Genomic DNA, 20973 nt, shown 5'->3' on the forward strand with positions numbered 1-20973 from the left:
TCCTTAACCGACTGAATGACGTCGTAGTGAGGATCCAAAAATCACGTAATGCAAAACCTAGGGTTGTACATTATGATCGGTTAGCCCCATACTATGGCCATAGTTCATGAGTATTACGTAAACAACCATGGTTGATAACATAAAAGTTGTAGATAATTTTTGCTTTTAGTGTTTAGTAATATTTCTTGTTATTATTGTGTTTTCTGTATCTGTTAGTTATTAATTAATGTGTATATTTGTAAACTTGTGATAGAAGTTTGGCACCCTTTCTGGGGATTGTACTGCCCGGGACGTGCAGTCCTTAGGAAGGGGGCAATGTTACAAATCCTATAAATAGTAATTAGTGTAGGAACGTAACCTGTAAATAGTTTCCCGTAATGAATATACAACCCCTTTCCATATGGCTAAAGTATACGATCCCTATTTCCTTTTTGTTCATTGATAAAATTTGATAACGGTCTACTACTTTACAGAAGCGTGTGGAATATTTGAGAAATTTCTTTTCGGTGTCTATATAAGCCGTTAGCGATGGATAAACAGTGAGTTTCGATTGATATTTCGAACTGAGAGCATTTTTGCTCTGTTGCGAGGCATTTCGCTGTGTTGTTTTCGTATTTGGAAGTAAATACGTGTGTAAACGTTGAGTTTACGGTGTTGTGTGATAATTGCTTAATTGCTGATGAATAATTTAGCAGTTGTTGACCATCTTTCCTGTACATAGTGTAAATAAATTTCCTGTGCTTTTATCAAGAACTGTGTCTTCATTTCAAGAAAGTGGAAGTCGCACCGAATCCGTTACAGTATTGTGACTCCTAATCCTATAAGAGTTAAGAATGAGTAACGTTGGTGAAAATCATTCTGAAACTTTGAAACCTGAAGATGAACAGATGAATGTAACGAGCACGAAAACGAACATTAAGCCTACTCCACAGTCTGACGATATGATACACTTGGGTGATTGTATTTTCACTTTAGTGAATACTTTTCGGAAACGTACACGCCTGCATATTAGAAGATATACGTGTGGGAAAGATGGTATTCTACGACCAACTAAGGATGGTATTTCCTTAGAACCAGATGTGTGGAGATCACTTATTTCAAGCCTACGTAAAAATATAAATCAAAAATTAATCGAAGACAGTGATTTCGCTTTTGTTATAAAAAAGGACTTATGAGCATTCAACGAGAGTGCGAATGGTAACATCTGTGTTAGTGTGCAAAGATTGTTCAAACTGAAACGAGAAGTGTTCCAGTTGATGCCTGATAGAGTTCTACTTTTGGAAAGCCAGATTGACAAATTGTGTTACGCGTCCCCTTGTATCTCACGTAGTGTCAAAGACAAACTTATGACATATACTCTAAAAGAGTACATCCTTTCGGAAATTGAGAAAAAATATCCCTGTGATTGTCGATGTGATAAAATCAGCACATATACATCACAAGAAGTTGGTAAATTGGCTGATTCTCTACGTAAGTGTCTATTTGATGAGCTCATACGCAACATAAACTACCTTTCTAAAAAAGAATGTGTGGATTGTAAAAATGGATTCATTTTTTACATGAGAGTGCATGAATGTGAATCATTAACAAGGGGTCGAAAGTTCGACACTTTTTTCGAACAGGCTCTTTATAATGTTAATTGGTAAAACTTGGCTCGTGACTTCGTTACTTTGAATGTTGATAGTCCATGTGTAAAATGTCTTGTGTCTGATTTATTTGCTGCAATCGATGTTAAAAATATGCTTAAAAGTTTTGAAGAGTTTTACTTAAAGATGTAAGTTTATTTAATTGTCTTTTACTGTGTGTGTGAATAAATTGTGTTTATCATTTTAAAAGAGACTTGTGTTTTTATTGAGTTGTTGAATATGGTTGATGGATTATACTTTGAAATCACTCTTACGTATATTTTTTATGTGCACTTTCTTGTAAGTAATCTTTATACTATCGGTGTTGTCTTCATCTTATTGTGTGGTTTTGTAATTGAGACTGAATGAAAATATAATTTTTGTGATATTTCAATAGATTTATACATGCGAAGGACTTCTACTTATGCTAAGTGGAAAGTCAAAATTAGAAGCATAATGCTTAAACATGTCAATGGTTTGAAAACAATACACAGTTATATTCACATACACAAACTCGTACGTGTCTATATACTTATATTGGAGAAAAATTTTAATATAGATCTTCAAATTCTCATATGAGATAAGAACGCTCTTTCTTAACTTAGTTGGTTACATGACCAATAAAAGAATCTCACCTATTTGTGATTCGTCATTAAATAATATCGATAGGTATGTTACTAAGCGTGTAATACGTGTAAATAATTAGCTCGTAGTTTTTATTTTTCGTAAATTCAAAGTTAAAACCAATTTGTTAATTGTATGATTATATTGAGTGCTAAAAATGTGATATTTACGCTTATAATTTCGGTTGATGAGTAAAGTTTAATTTCAAGTTCCCTCACACGAATGAACAAAAACATGCTAGATGGATATTTGGAAGCTTGAGTGGATGATTTGTTAGTATCTTAAACATTATTATTATTATTATTATTTGTAATGCGTGTGTGTTAATTAATACTTAGAGTGCAAAGAGTAAATGGTTAAGTGCTATTGGTTATTAATACTAAGAGTAAAGTGATATAGAGTTTTAAATTTAATTAAAGCATTTCGTTTGAAGATTCAGTTGAAAAAATTTTGTTTTGTAAGTTTGAAAATTTTTGAAAAAAAAATAGTTTTGCAAAAAAAAAGATTAAAAAGAAAAAAATAATAATATGTTACAAAATTTTTTGAATCAAAAATATGTTTTTGAAAGATATATTCTTACAAGTTGGAAATTGTTTTTATAAGTTTGAAATGAAAAAGAAATTAATTCGAAACTACGAATTAAAATCTAAAATTTTGTTTGGAAAAGCTGGCATCAGGCTATTGACGATCTATGATTGAGATTTGCTGTGACGTTTGAGAAACGTGAACTAATTTTAATTGGTCAGAAACAGTGACGTCACTTGAAAGATGTAGGCTAGGAGTTAATAATACTCGCACGTGGGGTTTGTTATCTGTTATCGGTAAAGGGGTAGATAGATCGACGATGGGCCGCCAGCCGTATGCAGCGATTTCAAATAAAACATGCGTGTAGTTGTAATTTGTGAGATTGAGTTATAATTAACAATCCAATTATTACAATTTCATTCATTGTTTTTAAATAACTTCGCGATAGCTGGTACTTGCGGGATTTCACCCCAAAAAGGTTAGTCTTTTGTACTTAATTTTACTCAGTATTTAGTTATAACTTAATTTGTCAAATTTTAGATTAAGTTTCTTAATTTAACGTATAGCTGACCATTTGAATGTATCGTTCGAAAAGGATAAAGACTAAAATAAATGATATCGATTTTGATAAAGAAATTAGTTGTTAAAGTAAAATAAAATATTATTGGGAAAATGAAATAGTCAAAGTGATTCTAATTCATGAAAGTTGAAAATTTTGTTTTATTCTAACAAGAGTGCTTGTATGAAAAAAAAATAATAAAGTAAAATACTATGCGATAAAATGACTAAGTTAAATACTAATAAAAAAATAATTATTAGAGTTGATTAAATAAAATGTGATAAATTAAATGAAACTCTTGAAAAGCATATGTAGTGATGAAATGTAACTTGAGTACAAAATTTGCTTACTGGAAAAAAATTAAATAAAATGATTTTTTAAAATTCATGAAAATTTGTTAATGATAAGTGTTAATTACTACTAAGAGTAAATTGATTGCAAGTTTTTAAATTAGTTGGATGAAAATTGTAGACCTGATAATGTTTCGAAAAATTTGAGGGTTCGATTCCTGTCACTAATTGTGAAAAATTTCTAAGTTTTAAAATATCGGAAAAAAAAACGATAAAGTAAAAACAAGCGAGAAAATGATCAAATTCTAAAATATACTAAAAAAAATCGAAATCACGAAAAAATAATCTAAGTCTGAAATGCTTGAAATTAGTTAAGACTAAAAAGTAAGAAAATAGTTAAAGACTGAAAATAATTGAAAAACGCTAAAATAGTGAAAAAAAATAATCAAAGTGCTAAATGACAATAAAAAACGTTAAAATTCAAAATATATGAAAGAATATTTAAGTTAATTATTTCTTCGAAAATTTAACAAGTTAGGAAAAATATTTTGTTGTATGAAAGTAAAAAAAAAAATTAGTTAAGAAAATTATTTCTTCGAAATTTTTACAAGTTAGAAAAATTATTTTGTAAATTTGACAAAGAAAAAAAAATAGTTAAGAAAATTTAACAAGTTAGAAAAAATATTTTGTTGTATAAAAGTAAAAAAAGAAAAAAAAAAAACATATTTAAGATGATTTTAAAAAATTCCGTGAAAATTTGTTAATGATAAGTGTTAATTAACGCTAAGAGTAAATTGATTGCAAGTTTTGAAATTCATGCAAAGAATCAATGTTGTAAAAAAAAAAAATGATACAGTTTGAAATGCATGAAAAAGAAAATCAAAGTTTAAAATATATTTCAAGTCCACAAAGCATTGGAATAAATCAAAAATCTCGAATGGGTTGTATTTAAATAAATCTTTACTTAAGTGAAAAACTGTGTTCCTATGGAAAATAAGAATAATAATGATGATAGTTTCAATTATGATTTGAAATTTAGTTAATGATGTGTCTTGATTAGTACTAAAGAGTAAATTAATTGATGGTTTTAAAATTAATTAAATTGTAATGTTCGTTGTCATGGTACAGATTCACATTAAGACTGAAAGAGTAATGGAAAATATAGCATAGTGGTTAGCATACGTTTTTGCTAACTCGAAGTTTGGGTGTTCGATTCCCGACACTCTGTAAAATAAAAATAATTAAATTCGCAGAAATAATCTAAGTCCAGAAAAAAATACTCAAAGTCCCGATAGATGGCGCCTCGAACGTTCTTAAAAGTAAAAATTGAAAAGTAAAAACATAGCAACAAGTGTTGCCACTCGAAAACTAAAAACTTTGGTGTTGCCATTCAAAAAGTAAAAACCTCCTAATCTTCTACAAAGTGTTGCCATTCCCTAAAAGTAAAAAACGACAAAGTCCAAAAACTTATTCCGAAACCGAAACTAAACCCTCTTAATCTTTTATGACAAAGCGCGAAAATGCGGTCGTGCGAAAACGCGGCGGCCCCGGGGAGGCGGATCAACCCAAGGTCAGAGGCGCAGCCAAAGGGGACGGTGGTGGAAGAGTGGGAGGCGCAATGGACGGCGGCTATGATTCGGAGAGCCGCCGTTGTCGGTGAACCGGCCTTTTTCATTTACTTTCGAAGCCAGCTCTAGTCTGGATTTTCAAGATGCAGAAAATTGTCAGCGTCACGACAAATAATTATGCGGCATGTACAGATCCCTTGGATATTCGTTTGGCCTTAAATACACTTGGGGAAATTGAATTCATAGTGCAGTTTCGTATCGAAGAGAGCCTCAGTGCTTTCATCTGGTGGGGAAACTGAGCGTCGAAAATCGGTGGTAATGGCTAACCGGCGGTAGAGGTGCTACATAAACGAGTGGAAGTCAGCTCTTAGATAATTCGCTTGATCTGTAAATGTTGATTAACCGATACTCATACGCATTATGAAATAAACAAAGTTTTGTTTTTAGTTGCCAGAACGAGTAGTCACAACTAAATTCTTTCTATAGCCGCAGCGACTTATTTGACGAATGTCATGTATTAACATTGTCATGGTTCTTTATCATGTCGTATTATGCAGAGTTATGTGCACATATGTTTCATATGCCCATTCATTTACTCAAGGTCAATCAGTTGTAGACAGGAGTCAATTTGCGTGGGAGCTCATAGTAGCTCAGCTTCCACACTAATTTTCAATATTATGTGAATTTTCTCATAATCGTCGGAATCTAGTCTATTTACACATTGGGTGTAGTAAGCAGGCTATTAATGTATTTTCTCAGAAAAATCCCTATCCAGCAGCTGAAAATAATCAAATTAGACATATGACCGGTTTTTTTCCCGTAAATTAAACGGCAGTAAATGTTTTGAATTGAGTGAATCATTATTTAAAATATTTGCATTAAAACTTACTAAGGTAAACATCGTTCTTTTAAACAGAAAAATTAGGTTGATTGTCAAACCAAAAAGAAAATGTTTATTTTACTTACGAAAGCTCCAAAATGATAGTTTTTTTGAAATCGCTCTGTTTAAGGAATAAATAAAATTATACATACCAATTGATTCATGGGTATTTCCAAGGATTGCATCGAGCTATGATTGCACATTAACAAGTCATATAGAAATAAAATCAAATGGAAAATACAGGGATGCAGGAAGAGGGGAATCATGGCGCAAACTGTGTTATTGAACTGTTTAGTTTTTTTAATGGTATTTTTTCGCTTTCTGGGGAGGGTTCTCATTCCTGTGCAGATAAGTAGTATTCGAGGGGAAGGGGGTGGGGCATTGCTTTTTGGTGAATGGACACCCTCGGAAAATATGCAGTGAGAGAGAATACATGCAAGTAAATTAATATTCAGTGACGCATACTAAACATACCAGAATAGAGATATCTTTTCTTTGATATATAGCATTGGAAATAGATTCCGACAACAGATTTCATCCTACTCAAACCACGTTTTTGAAACCAAACCAAACTTTCAGTAATGGTATCGCTTTTCAAACGCTAATAAGTGTAACTGCATATTCAAGAGAAAAAATTTTATTACCAAAAAAGTGAAATTTTGAATAAAAAAATGATGTAACTAATTAATAAAAATAAAGAAAAGCAAAATGAGAGATTTAAAAAAAAATTAAAAAGGAAATATCTCATTCAAAATACAATCTAACATAACGAATGCGAAGGGAAACGAAAAAATTTCAATAACGCTTCCTTGAAATTATCAAGTATGGATTGCGAATCATACTCCTCAAATGTCAAATGTATGAATTACTAGCTGCATATGAATAACTAGCCTGGCGTTGCACGGTCTACGTCGAAAATAAAAGCTGTGTCAAGTGACGCATGTTCAACAATATGAACATGCGTCTGATATACAATACGAACATGCAAAAAATGAAGGTAAAACATCAAAATTTTGATTCGAATTGACCCAACAGACCCTACTTTCTTTGTGAAAAATCTGTGGCAGTGTATGTAATCATTACAGGGCATTCCACGGAAAAGATCAGCCCTTTGTCCCGTACGTGACGGTTCATATATTTCATTAAAAGGAATAACTTAAAAGGGGTAATGACGAATTTTTTTTTTCTTAAGAAATCACACATAAGTCAGTAATTTGTTAAGCAGAAGAAAATTGTTCATTAATATTTTAAAGCATTATTTTTAACGAAATATATGAGGCGTCACGTGCGGGACCAAATGACCATTTTCTGTGGAATGGCCCTACATTAGGATGCTATTTTGGTAAATATTTAGCGTCTTTGAAGCATCTTACCTTCATAAGGAGGGAAGAAATTCAAATCAGCTATCCTCTTTACTTTCACCACGAGCGTGTTCCAGTTGTATTGGTCACTATGATCAATAATCGTTTCGGCAATGGTTAAGGAAATGGATGTAATACGTGAAATAATTTGATTGATAGCTCTCGTGTGTAGATCAAAATCCATTATGCCCTTTTCTACGTCTATCTTGTGAACTGTAATCAGTTTGCTTGGAGTAGGTGGGTCAATTGTAAGAAGGTAATCTTCGAAACATTTCTTCGCCCTAGCATACATCCTCACATAATCTATCTTAAGAATTTCTTCTCTAACCTAGAAAGTAAAATTATTGTTAGTATTCTGTGCAATAAGACAATCAGCAGTAACCTCTAACAAAAAAAAAAAGAAAAAAAAACTCCTTTGTCGAGAATAAAAAAAATCATGATTGAGTTGTACTGAAAATTTTAACAGATCATTAAACCGATGATCAAACTCCGACAAACATCAGGCACAGCAAACATTGCCCCAGCATTGTCAAATTCAACCAATAATCTTTTTTAGTGTGCCACCTTCCCCCTTAATACAGTTAATTTTACATTTTTTCAAGTGATTTTTTTATACTCGTTTCATGGCTTGTTCTACGTAAGCGACGTTTAATTTTTCATTTCAATGGAGTTTTTTCTCATAATTCATGCTTCATCTATGCAATTGGCGACATAAATATAAACTCAATTACGTCATACTAGATAATACTAGACATTTAAACTTGAGTTCAGACTTGTTGATTGCCCTGCGTTATTAAATTGGCACATTTGAAACGTTGTTTTTTTTTTTTCTATGCATAGTTTCTACTAAAATACTTTTTGTTTGACGGACACACATGATACGATGCCTGAATTTTACCTTTTGACGTAAGTTTTAAAGCACTGCAACATCTAAAGAAAGGGGTGGACTTCACCTGTATGGGGAGAAAGGTTTTAATGCATACACTAGTCGTCAGGGCTGCTAGATTAGCCACCTTCGGCTCCCGGCTTGTGCAAACCGCCTACAGTGGGTTGGTGTACACCGCTTTCAGAGTGGTACTTCGGGGATTTCGCCTCCTTCCTCCCGTCACCTGTGGTGCAGCATCGGCATCGATGTCTACGGCGGCTTGCCCAACCCACCTACAGCAGGTTTGTGCACAATTCCATTTCCTGGAAATACTGAAGGGGAACATTTGGGACTTCGACCCGCACTTGCTCCCTGAGACAGCTTAAGTTAGCGGACGATTTTAAATTGACGTTTTGGGGCGTAAATTTCATTTCTTTAAAGGAAAAGAAGAAAAAAAAAACATATCCAAAAGCGTGCTTTACTTCAGCCTGGGGTTCCAAAACGTTTCCGATTCGCGGCACCCTTTGAAATTTTCTCACGCCACGCTACTCGATATCTGTTACATGCACATATATTGATACCATTGATACCTCGCGGTATTCCTCACCTCCTCCTTTGGCATCTAGTAGTTTGGGAACCCCTGATTTAAGTCATCCAAAACATCATTTTTCCTTGCGCAAACAAAAAACGAACCTCACTTACGCCACTCGAGAAACATTCGTTTTCCCTGCGTGACCGTCCTGTTTGCGAGTCACTTCCGCTTTTGCTACTTAACAACAACAGAATGAGACTTCGGAGGAAATGGAGGGGAGAAAAAGACATTTTGAAAATTTATATCTCTCCTAATTATAGCCGTACAATTATGCTACCTATCCAAACACGTGTCCTGCAAAATTACGAATCTATCGATACCTGGTTAAATGGTCAGTTCCCTGTCGTTCAACAGCAGTAATGATGACAAGATAAATAGGTACCACGAAATTTAGGGTATGAGATATACTAAACGTAGATGAGGCGGAATTCAACCATAGGGATGAGCACGTAGAAATTTTGCAGTGCCTTTATCTGTTTTGTCTGACTTCAGGTGAGGAGGATCATGAGAACACGAGTGCATATGAAGTAAATAGTTGGCTCATATGAACATGGTACGTTTTACCAAGATAATTTGAAATAAAAATCATGAAAATTGTCGTTAGACGTATCAGTCCTACCTCTCTGCTAAACTTTGAGAGCAGTGAGTCATTTTCGCTGTTTTAGCAGGTGATCTATGTACTTTTATAGCCGACATCATCAAGTGAAAACGTAATTTAGACTATTTAGCTAAAACTGTAAGAAATTTCAGGTAACTTTTTAACGATTAAAAAAATACTTTTTACTCAGTTATGCACTTCATAATATTTGAAAATTAAGCATAAGGAAGATGCTGGGGCTCTTTTGAATAAAACATCAATGCCAGGCGTGTTTACATGCGCCCCTAAGTAGAATTAATTCTATTATCACCTTGCTATTATATTACGAAACTGTCTGTAAGAGGTAGATTAGAAAAGTAACCAAGCTTTTTTTTTCTTTTGTTAAAATCCGATGGATATGACTTTCATGAATTGACCATGAATTTTTGTGCTTATACGTGAATTCTTTTTACTGTTTATCTTTAGTGGCAGTCGCTTGTAAGCAGCATTTGAGTAAGCTAGTCGGAAGTGCTTTAGTCAGTTTCTTCAACATTAGAGAAAATGACGAAACGACTGGAGCTCCTCTACAGCATCAAATTTTTCCAGAGACAGCTTGACAGACAAGTGAAAACCATTCGAGAAATGCAGACGTCGTTTGGTGAATGTCTAAATTTGTACGCTTTGAAATTGAAGGTAAATGTTCTTCAATTTATGTTTGATACATATTTTCCTACTTATAAAAGTTGAAAGTTGGACGTTACTGCAGCATAGGGGCAAACAATTTTAGGAAATTTGATAGTTTTATAAAAACTTTTTCTTTTTGAACAAAAGATATATTTAGTTTGCAACAAAGTATTTAATAAGATAAATAAATACCTTTGTGCTGAATAGTAAAGTCAGAACAAACAACGTAAGTAGAAGCACAAATTTGTAAATTACAGCAGACACGTGTTTCGGCGTTACAGGGAACGCCTTTTTCAATGCAAAAAATAATGAGCTTATGGATGAAAAGACATCCGACAAAAGCCAAGAGCAGATAAGCATGCAGCTTAAAAGATAAAAACAGCGGATTAGCCAAACACCAATGACAAAGTTATAAACCGATCAGGAACCAATAGGAATGCAAGCAAAGGCCAGGAGCTTTCTCTTAGGTACGAACCCAGAAAGAAAGAATTCAATTGGACAAGGATTAAGCCGAAGCTTAAACAAAAAGAAAAGAAATTGTCAGTAACCGTGAACCGCAAGAAAGGAAAAGCAGAATGGAAAACCATGAAATAAAATAAACAGAAACAAAAAATATTCGAAAAAAGGAAAAATAAAGATAAATAATTATTTTGAGGTTAAGCTGTTCCAAAAACTGCAGTTCCAATTTTATGTTCGGTATGTTGATGATTGTTTTGTTCTAGAGAACCAGAATCAGTTTGAGAGTGATGAGGTTTTATCTATTTTAAACTCCATTGATCCTCATATTCAGTTTTCTTGTGAGAAAGAACGGAATAATTGCATTTCATTTCTTGATGTACTTGTTTCTCGTACTGAAATTGGTTTTGAAACTACTGTTTATCGCAAACCTTTTGCTGTCTCTTTACCTCCTCATAGACTATCGTCTCATCATCCAAATCAAAAATATTCTGCTTTCAATTCTTTTGTTTATCGCGCAATTAATATTTGTTCTTCGTCGGAACTTCTTAAAGTGGAACTTAATTATCTTAAAGCTGTGGAAATTGATAGAGACTATCCGCCAACTTTGATTGATTCCATTTATAAAAAACTTTCAAATAAATCCCAAACTAATGTTCTTAACCGAACCTTCATCAGAAAGAATTTGGTTGTTTTGCCATTCTTTCCATCTGTAAGCTATCAGGTTGCTAAGATTCTAAAACGTTTCCAATTCCTGGTGGTGTTCTCTCCTATTAATAAACTTTTATTCTCTTCTCTTAAAGATCCTATTCACCCTCTTAATTGTTGTGGAATTTATAGAATTAATTGTAGTTGTAAACTTGCCTATATTGGACAGACTCGGCGTGCTTTAAAAATTCGCTTGAAAGAGCATCAAAATTATGTGAAAAAACAACAATTAAATAAGTCTAGTATTGCTCAACATTGTTGGGATTCGAATCACTCTTTTGATTTTAACTCTTATCAGATTACCCAAAAATGCCCCAATTCATCAGATCTTGACTTTTGGGAATCCTTTCATATTTTGAGGAACAGTTCTAACTTAGTTAACGATCTTAGTTCAGTTCCATATTTTTCTAACATTTGGCTCCCATATCTTTAATACCCCCCTTTTTTCCCACTCATTTTTATCTATCTTCCTTTGTTTATTTTTACCTTTTTGTCTTGATTGACACCCCCCCCCCCCCAATTTTCTTCTATTTATCTTTATTTTTCCTTTTTTCGAATATTTTTTGTTTCTGTTTATTTTATTTCATGGTTTTCCATTCTGCTTTTCCTTTCTTGCGGTTCACGGTTACTGACAATTTCTTTTCTTTTTGTTTAAGCTTCGGCTTAATCCTTGTCCAATTGAATTCTTTCTTTCTGGGTTCGTACCTAAGAGAAAGCTCCTGGCCTTTGCTTGCATTCCTATTGGTTCCTGATCGGTTTATAACTTTGTCATTGGTGTTTGGCTAATCCGCTGTTTTTATCTTTTAAGCTGCATGCTTATCTGCTCTTGGCTTTTGTCGGATGTCTTTTCATCCATAAGCTCATTATTTTTTGCATTGAAAAAGGCGTTCCTTGTAACGCCGAAACACGTGTCTGCTGTAAGTTACAAATTTGTGCTTCTACTTACGTTGTTTGTTCTGACTTTAAAAGTATTTAATAGTTGAATGGGCATATTTGACACCGTTAACAGCCTAAGTAAATTGAGAGAGAGTATAGCTAATTTGATGTAGGAACATGGGAAAATAGGATCATTTAGTGAATGAACTCATAAGTAACTTTAAAGGCTGCGAATGATAAATGTTCAACACTTCAATTGCCTAACTAAATATTTAAAAAACTCTGAAAGAGTGAAAACCGACATAACCAGTAGACCATCAGTTATACACTATTTTTTAATGTTTACAAAATCATATAACTCACCTTTAAATAACTTTCTTTTAAAACTTTAGCCATTTGTACTATGTATGGATTCGATCTTAAAACATGTTTTGCATTTCTGTAATACTGTGGCATATTCGACATGAGTGTTTGGACATGGGGCTCTAGAGCATTGTAAGTAAGTTGGACCACTTTAAACACTATTCCTCCACAACGATATTTCGTTAGTGGTTGAAGAACTGCTTTCAAAACTGTTATTGCTCTTTTGAAGAAATTTTTAGCATCCGTACTTGGATTTTCCATGAAATCTTGAATTTTTCCTAAAAACAAAGTACACCATTACATGTGACTGAAAAAAAAAAGATTTTATTCAAATATACTATAACGAAATGCTAATTATATTTAAGGAATTGAAACTGAAAGAAAACCAAATTAAAAATGTTATAGAATGCTGTAATTTCTTGTTTATAATAATTACAAATGTTGGAAGTTAAATCGATTAGTTTATCCGTCAGACTACGACAAAAAGCGGGAGTTAACGAAATCAAGTAGAAAAAGAACTTCTCCTTTTATTACCATAAACCAAAAAAATAATGCACTACTTGTTTATTCCTATTTTCAAATCTTTTTGAACTGTTTCGTAAAAAAGCTATTAAGATTTATATTTCGTTTAAAAAAAGTTTTGTATCTTGCATTTTCTAAAGTAGGGGAGCTAGGGGCTTGATGTAACAGGGGTAAGTAGTAACAGTGCTTTTTCACTAAGAATTTGGACTTTATTAACCTATTTTTTTGACTCATTCTTACTGTTATAATCAGGGCCGGACTGGGTGATCGACAGGGCGCGGGAAAGCTGAGTTGAAGGGCGCCGACTGAGCCTCCAAATATCTAAGAAATTAAGATTTAATGCGACCATTTTTAAAAGGATAAAAAATCATTGAGAAGCAAATAAAGCCCTTTTTTGTTGCTGAAAATGTCTAAACGAGGTCATATTTTTTGCAAGTTCAAAAATAGTAGAAGAGACCTCCCCCCTCCCCCCAAAGAGTGTTGGTACATCCCCTTAAATATTAATGATTACCCCCTAGAAAGAGACTCCCATAAAAAAAGAGACGAAAGACCACCAAAATACACCCTGAAAATTTCAGTAACGTCGCGGGGGCGGTTGGGGGGAATAATTTTTAATTTCGAAGAATGAGAAGTTTTGCAAAATGTTTCTCAACAGAAACTTTTTCCGAAAATTCATTGCTTGTTCGTCTTTTTTCTGAAATGCATCATTCACTAGTTCAATAGCATTAAGTAACACCTCTTGCAGTGATACTTTTTTTTGTGTTGTCGATTGAATTTTTTTCACTGGTCTCTGCTGTTGTTTTAAAACATGACGCTATCATTTTATTACATGAATTTGTCGGTTCTTTAAGCTGACGAGGTTTTCTCTGTGCGATCAACATTCATGCTCAGGTTTTTTTTTTTTTTTTTTTTTTTTGTCCCTGCATATGCTAGTTTGTCATTTTCGACAAAATGCTTCTGCAATTTAAAATTAAAAAGAGATGTATGTACATGACAATTCAAACTGTTGTCCGTTTTCAAAGACTGTTTTAAAATATTTTTTTCCACTTTATTGTGCTAAAGTTCAAAACTCAAAAAGAATAAATTAAAAATATCATTTCATAAGTAAATTTTTTTCTTTGGATTGTTAAAAATCCAGGGCCGATCCTAGGGTGTCGGCCGCCTGTGTGCAAAGACCTGATGTGTCGCCCCTGAAGAGCAATTTGCATGTTTTGACTATAACGCCCATATAAATCTATATAAATCTTTCTTCAAATTTCTGTATCAAGATCTAATTAAAAAAAAAAGAAAAACAAAACAGAAGAAGGATGAATTCATGTAAAAAGTTAGAAAAAACTCCTTAGGTACAATTTATATCTTTGAAGAAAGTAATAGGTACAAAAAATGTACTAGTCGTAAAAACGCATTTTATAGTCTGTCTTTGGTGACATCAGAGGAAAGACGGAGGAGGAAGAAACAGGGTGGGGGAGGGGGGATCGCATCCAGAAAATATTCAAAGTTGGCTTATGAAAAAAGCTGTAATTAATCTTTGGTTGTGTTTGGTTGCTAGGACAAAAGAGTCGGGAACATTCAAGGTCCATGGAGAAATTTTCAATATTGACGTCAAAAATTGCAATTTTAGGAGATTTTTCGAGATTTTAGGGGAAAGTAATGTTGGAGTTCTTTCCTAAAATTCTTTAAAAATTGATGTTAAATTGCAGCTTTTTTTTTTCTGACCTTAGTTTAGAAAGGATTGGCGCTCTTAAAGAAAATTTTCTGGAACGGAAGTTTGGAACAAGCAATTTTGTGTTATCTTTGTTGACGTTGTTGGAGGGAAGGAGATTCGGTCGTCTCCTATCGAAAGTTTTCAAAATTGAAGTTTAAAACTCAAATTTAGACTGTCTTTGGTGACGGTAGGGGGTCTGGCATCTTTCCTCTGTTAATTTATCGGCACTATTGTTTCAAAAACACATTTTTCGCTAGATTTGGACACGATAGGGGAAAATACTCCGAACTGAGAGAAATATTTTTCGGAATTAAAATCAATTTTAGGCTATTTTTATGAAGGAAGGGTTTTAGGGCTCTAAAAAGCACAATTTTGTACTATCTTTGGTGACGTTAAGGAAACCGAGAAGTTTCAGCGGATCTTTCTGAATATTTTTCGATATTAATATCTGAAAAATAACTAAAGACTTGTCTCCGATTGATGGGGGATGCCGGATGTCCTAGCGCCGTGAAAATTTACGTAAGCTATCCGGAATTTTTCAGAAATGGAAGTCCCAAAATCGTATTTTAGGCATTGTTTGATAACGATGGGACAAAGAGCGGTTGGGGATTCAGTGTGCCCTCAAGAGCTGTTTTTTCAAACTGAAGTCAATTTCAGGCTATTTTAAGCAGGAAGGGTTTGGTGGCTTCACGGAACCATCTAAAAACGAAAGTTTGAGCCATAGTGATTACGTTGGAGAAAAGGGGGATCCGCGGTATTTCCCCCAAAGTTCTTTGAAACTGATGATTGAAAAACGCAATTTTGGTTTGTTTTTGAATACGTTAAGTGAGAGGGGGTAGGATTGAGGGCCGCTAATTCAGACCATCTTTGGTAGTAATGTTAGGGAATGGATTTCAGGGGCCTCTACCGCAAATTTCGAAAAGAAATTCGAAAAATGCCATTAAGCAATTTTTGATGACGTTTGGAAGAGCTGTCCCCAGAAGAGGCATTTTGGATTTTAGAGCGATCATTTTTAGGCTATGTTTGATTAAATTTAAAGTAGAAAGAGTGAATAAGAGACTGAATTGGATCTTTAAGATCGATGGTTCAACCAGCAAAATTTTCCGAAATTGAAGTCCTAGAAACGCAGTTTGAAGCCTTCTTTAGTCTTTAGGCATCCTTTTGGATCTTCGTTTTGGAGCTACACTTAAAATTTGTAACCCGGGGCAAAGGCCCTGTCCTCCTACTTGATATGTAACCGGGCAGTTCATTCGTGATTTTAATTAGAAAAAACTGCTGTAAAGGGGGAAAATTAAAAATTTTAGTTCGTTGATTATATATGTTTGACTCCCAGGGGAGTAGCAATTTTCCATTGTCTCTACAGTCTCCACGCATCCACGACTGCTGAACACAGAATTTTTAGTTTGAAATACTTGCGAGAGTATCCTATCAGCATAGTTTTTTTTTTTTTTATTTTACATAGAATATGTATGTCTTCATTGTTAAGGGTCAATAAAAGCTTGGAAGGCTGGGGAAGGCTGGGGATGAGTATTAGTGGCCTTTAGAAGGCACGCTTTCATGCTTCGGGTGGGGGGGGGGGAATAGATTTCCGTTATTGCCCCTCCCCTGCTGTATCCATGCCTGATTACCAGTTCTGTCACAAATTTTGCAACCAAATGAAGCATGTTAGTCTAACATTCCATTTTTCTCAATATGCTAAGCTGTTGGAAAATTGGCAAACACTTTGATAATTGAACATTTAAAATTCTGCATATTTATTCGACTTATTATGTCATCTTGTGAGAAATTCTTGAGGAATTTTGCTTGATTAAAAGAACTACATGATGCCGCCTGCGGCCGCCCCTTGCTTTGGCCGCCCTTGTGCGGTGCGCACTCTGCACACCTGCTAGGATCGGCCCTGTAAAAATCTTTGCATCTCTGCATGGTGCTCTTTTAAAGCATTTTAGTTATGCAATTATTTTGAGAGTAGGAGCGAGTGGTAATGAATATCAGGCCATTACTAGTTTCTATAAATGTACTTAAAGTATGTTTTTGGATGAATAGCAATACAAAAAAGGAATTCAGTCATGAAGGGGAAACTCGATTTTACAAATTGGGTAAATCAAGAAATATTATAATTTATCAAAAATGAAAATTAATAAAGAGTAATTAAGATGAAGAATTTAGTGCGGATATAACATGAGACATGACATTAGTGATTAATTGATTTCAGTCTTCAAAATCAAAAGATTATTCGAATTATGTTTACGCATTTGTTTTGTACTTATAGTATTGCTTGTTTTTTTTCTAACTTATCCAGTGCACCTGATCGTCTTTTTGCAATACGTAACAAATAATATCATTTTAATAACACTGAAACTATTGGGAAAAGCTTGAAATTAAATTATTTGAGAAATCATTTTTTATGTATGGATATACATTTAAAATTACTATTATTTTTTGTGACCATTATAAGGAATAAATGAATTGATTTGATTAATCAATAAAACTTTTGCAAGAAAACTCAAAGATTTCAGTTTAAAAGAAGAACAAATAAATTTCTTGACCATGTCCAATTTCCCCTTGCCTCCTTTTTTCATTTAAGAATTCCTTATTTTTTTTTAAGTAAAATTAAAATTACAAGTTTTTTGTTAGCATAAGAAAACAAGAGGGTTTTTCGTAATGATATTTTTTCCTCCACATTCTTAAATCAGGATCTAATTTCTGAATATTCATTTCAGAAATTCTCGCTGTCCAAAGTGTTATATTTTTTAAGTATATATATTAGGGTGTCCCAAAAAAATGAAAGTCGTTTTTTTTTAAACGCATACCCTCTTATTTTTTTCCTTTTACATCAAAACCGTTGTAAAAAAAGTTTCATGCAATTTGAAGCACGGTAACCCGTGCCGACTTGCATCTAAAGGCCTAAACGTGCAAATAGCACGTGTATTCATAAGCAAGCGAACGCTGGCGACGCGATACTTTGCGAAGCTCAAAACAGCTGTAAATTGTGCACAGAAAACAAATGAAAACAGAAAAAACATATGTTGGGGAGGGGGGGGGGGGCCTATCCGTGGCAATTTGCAAACGGTCAAACGTGTCAGTACGAATATATTCCGGTCAGCGAGCGCAGTATAGTCGCTCCATAGGAAACGAAACATGGCACTGGAATTGCGAAGTTTGAAAAAAGAGATATTTTTAATAGGAGTCGTAAAACACGAAATTACAGGTTTGAAGCTTCCCTCTAACGGAAAAGTTCTGTCTCTTTTGTTTTATAACATTTGAGAAGTAAATTTAACCATCAGTGAAAGTGCAAATCTCGACATTCGGGAATGCATCATCTTTTGGGAAAAAGCACGCATTCCCACCAAATCGTTGCCAAATTGTGTGAATTAACTTAAAAACCTGTATCAAATTTGGAGAGACTTACAAAAAAATGCAAAAAAAGAAAAAACCTGCAGGAAGTATTCAGGAAGCGCCAAAAGGAATTTGAGAGTAGTTTAAACAATTTATTCAATATTGCACATGCTGATGCACTTCGGTTAATCAAAATGGCAGAAGATGGGATTTTCTTGCAACTCCAAAGAGAGTGCAGCCGACGTGGTCACTTTAGGTGGAGTGGATAAAAAAACTTGCCGACAAAGAGGAAAGGGCTCGACTTTGAGCTGTCAAAGAAGAAAACAGGCGCATTAAATACGATTCCACTTCAACATCCTCGGAATTGTATGAGCATGTACAAGAAGATTCCTCTTCGAGCTCTAGTGAAAATATTAATTCGGAAAATTTCCTGGAACAAGTTTATCAGAACCTGGAACAAGTATATTAGAACCTGGAACAAATATATCAGAACCTGGAACAAGTATTCCAGAGCCTGGAACAAGTATTATCAGAACCTGGAACAAGTAAATATGTAATGAGGAGCGATTTTATAACTCCAAAGTCAGTTGCTGCATTTGACAGGTGTCCAAGTATACGAGATTATATTTATTCTTGAAGCTACTATTGACGCACTTGGGTGTAACATTGCGGAATGTCCCATAGGTAAATCTTCAATTCAAAGAATTCGAACCGAAAAGCGAAAAGAGCACGAGGAAAGAAGAAAAATTGGTTTTCAGTACGAGGTACCATCTGTTGTGAATTTACCTTGGGATATGAAACTGTTGCCTGCTTTGAGTGCTCAAAAATCAAAAGAAGATCGCTTATCTATAGTTATTTTATATGGATGTGACGGAACAACTCATTGCTGAGTCTAAACTGGATAATTCCACAGGAAAGGAACAAACAAAGGCTGTTTGAAAGGCAGTTTTAGATTGGAATTTTGAAGACAAAGTTAAAACTCTCTGTTGTGATACTACAGCTTCCAGAACAGGTCCTTTAAGTGGTTCTTGCGCTATTCTTGAGCAAAAATTTGATAGAGAAATGCTTTCCTTTGCTTGCCGCCGTCATATATATGAACTGATCTATCCCACTAAAATACAGTGCTATGGAGGAACTGCGGAGTTGTTCCGAACTGTACCCTAACTTGGAAAATTTACTTGACTTTTACCATGCTAAACTTAGTAATATGACTATCAAGAGTTGATAAAATTGCCTATCATATTTTTAGGTGGAGTTGCAGAAAATGAATTTAAAATAAGGCCACCGGGAGCCATGCACAAAGCTCGATGGATGACTCGAGCGATTTACTCCCTAAAACTATTACTATTTTATTTAGTTCACAACTAAAATTAGATACGAAGGAAAATGAAGCATTGTTTGATGTCTGCTTGTTTGTAGTGACAATATACGTGAAACCATGGCTTCAATGCATTTTGGCAGTCAAAGCACCCAACAAAGTGCTTTCTGATAAAAGTGTACGAAAATGTGGACCCAATTATCTCAAAAGCTGCTCTACAAAAATCCATCCAGCTTTTATGGTATAGTCAACAATATTTCATTAGAGCAGTAAACGATTCAGCTGAAAGAGCTGTAAAAATGATGCAGGACTTTCATGGTTTGCTAACAGCTGATGAGGAACAAAAACAATCTGTGTTACGTTGCGTTCAAGAGCAGCTGAAGCTCTATCTTGACTGCAAAAAGCAAACTTTGAATTAAAAATATGTGCAGTACTGTTTCTTTTAGTCTATTATTGTTGTAAATATCTGCTTTAAATAAATTGATGTCGCGTGTAGTAAGGAATTATGCAGTTAGCTATCTTTCCACTGTAGTCGCCGTACAGGGTTTCAGGTCCAACTTTGACCTCAAGTCGGCACGGGTTCCCGTTATTTTATTGCAGTGAAACTTTTTTCTCATGTTTCTGAGGTGAAATGGAGAAAATTTGGAGGGTATGCGTATTCGATTTCACAAATTTTTTTTTCACCATTATATCTTGGGACACCCTAATATATATAGCAAAAACGAACATTTTAAACGTTTCTATTCATTTTCATGGCATTGTTGTCTTAAAGTTTCGAGAACTTTTTGAGTGTCAGATTTTGTTTTTGAAAACTGGCGCGACCGACCTAGACAGAGCCGTCATAAAAACTACCAATCATATTAAAAACAGAGGGACGATGAAAAAAAAAAAAAGTTCAAGGACAGGCTTGATCTTAGTAGTTTTTACTTTTTAAAATAATAGTTTTCAATTGATAACACAAGACCTTTCAACTTATCTGAGTACGTTGTTTTTTAACCATATGTATTTTCGAACATTTTGCAATATCATTTGTCATTTCGCAGCACATAGATCATAATGCCATTAATTATGATTCATAGATTGTAATTCTATAATTTAAGATTATACATGAAGGAAAATATTTTCGCAATAAAAAGAAAATGAAAACTGAAACGAGTAACCTACTGTTGAAAAGATCCTTGACTTAATATATCCAATTTTGCTGCCGCTTCAAAATTACTTGTTCACTAATGCAAAAATCTGATCCAAATGACTCTTCGATTCATGTAAGTAACGGCAATTGGACCCCTGTAGTCTACCTGCATAAAATTTATCTTAGTTGTCCTCCCTTGTCCAACAGAAATCCACTGCTATGAATCCCCCAAGCATCGCAGATCCTTATCGATATAAAGCTTCTTAAAAGGCGTTATTTAAAGCCATAAAACAAGTGTGTGGTCTACATGTATGCTCCCCTTTTTCTGCTTACCAAAAGATAGTTAGTCAAAAGCTCTTGCACAGTACAAGAATGCTTCGAAAGATCCTCATAAAATTCTTTAATGG

The 20973-nt window shown here is 34.1% G+C and overlaps 1 protein-coding gene across 1 annotated transcript in view; it reads right to left on the reverse strand.

The window, feature by feature from the left end:
* Positions 1-20973, reverse strand: part of LOC129218900 (apolipophorins-like) — a 165393-nt gene that overhangs the window by 36757 nt on the left and 107663 nt on the right. The window contains exons 27-28 of the mRNA XM_054853221.1: positions 12554-12831; positions 7445-7760 (exon numbers count right to left, since the gene is read on the reverse strand). Coding sequence (XP_054709196.1) covers positions 7445-7760; positions 12554-12831 — 594 coding nt within the window. The remainder of the gene's footprint in view (positions 1-7444; positions 7761-12553; positions 12832-20973) is intronic.

Source organism: Uloborus diversus, chromosome 3, assembly GCF_026930045.1.
Source record: "Uloborus diversus isolate 005 chromosome 3, Udiv.v.3.1, whole genome shotgun sequence".
In the NCBI taxonomy this organism is placed as follows: domain Eukaryota; kingdom Metazoa; phylum Arthropoda; class Arachnida; order Araneae; family Uloboridae; genus Uloborus; species Uloborus diversus.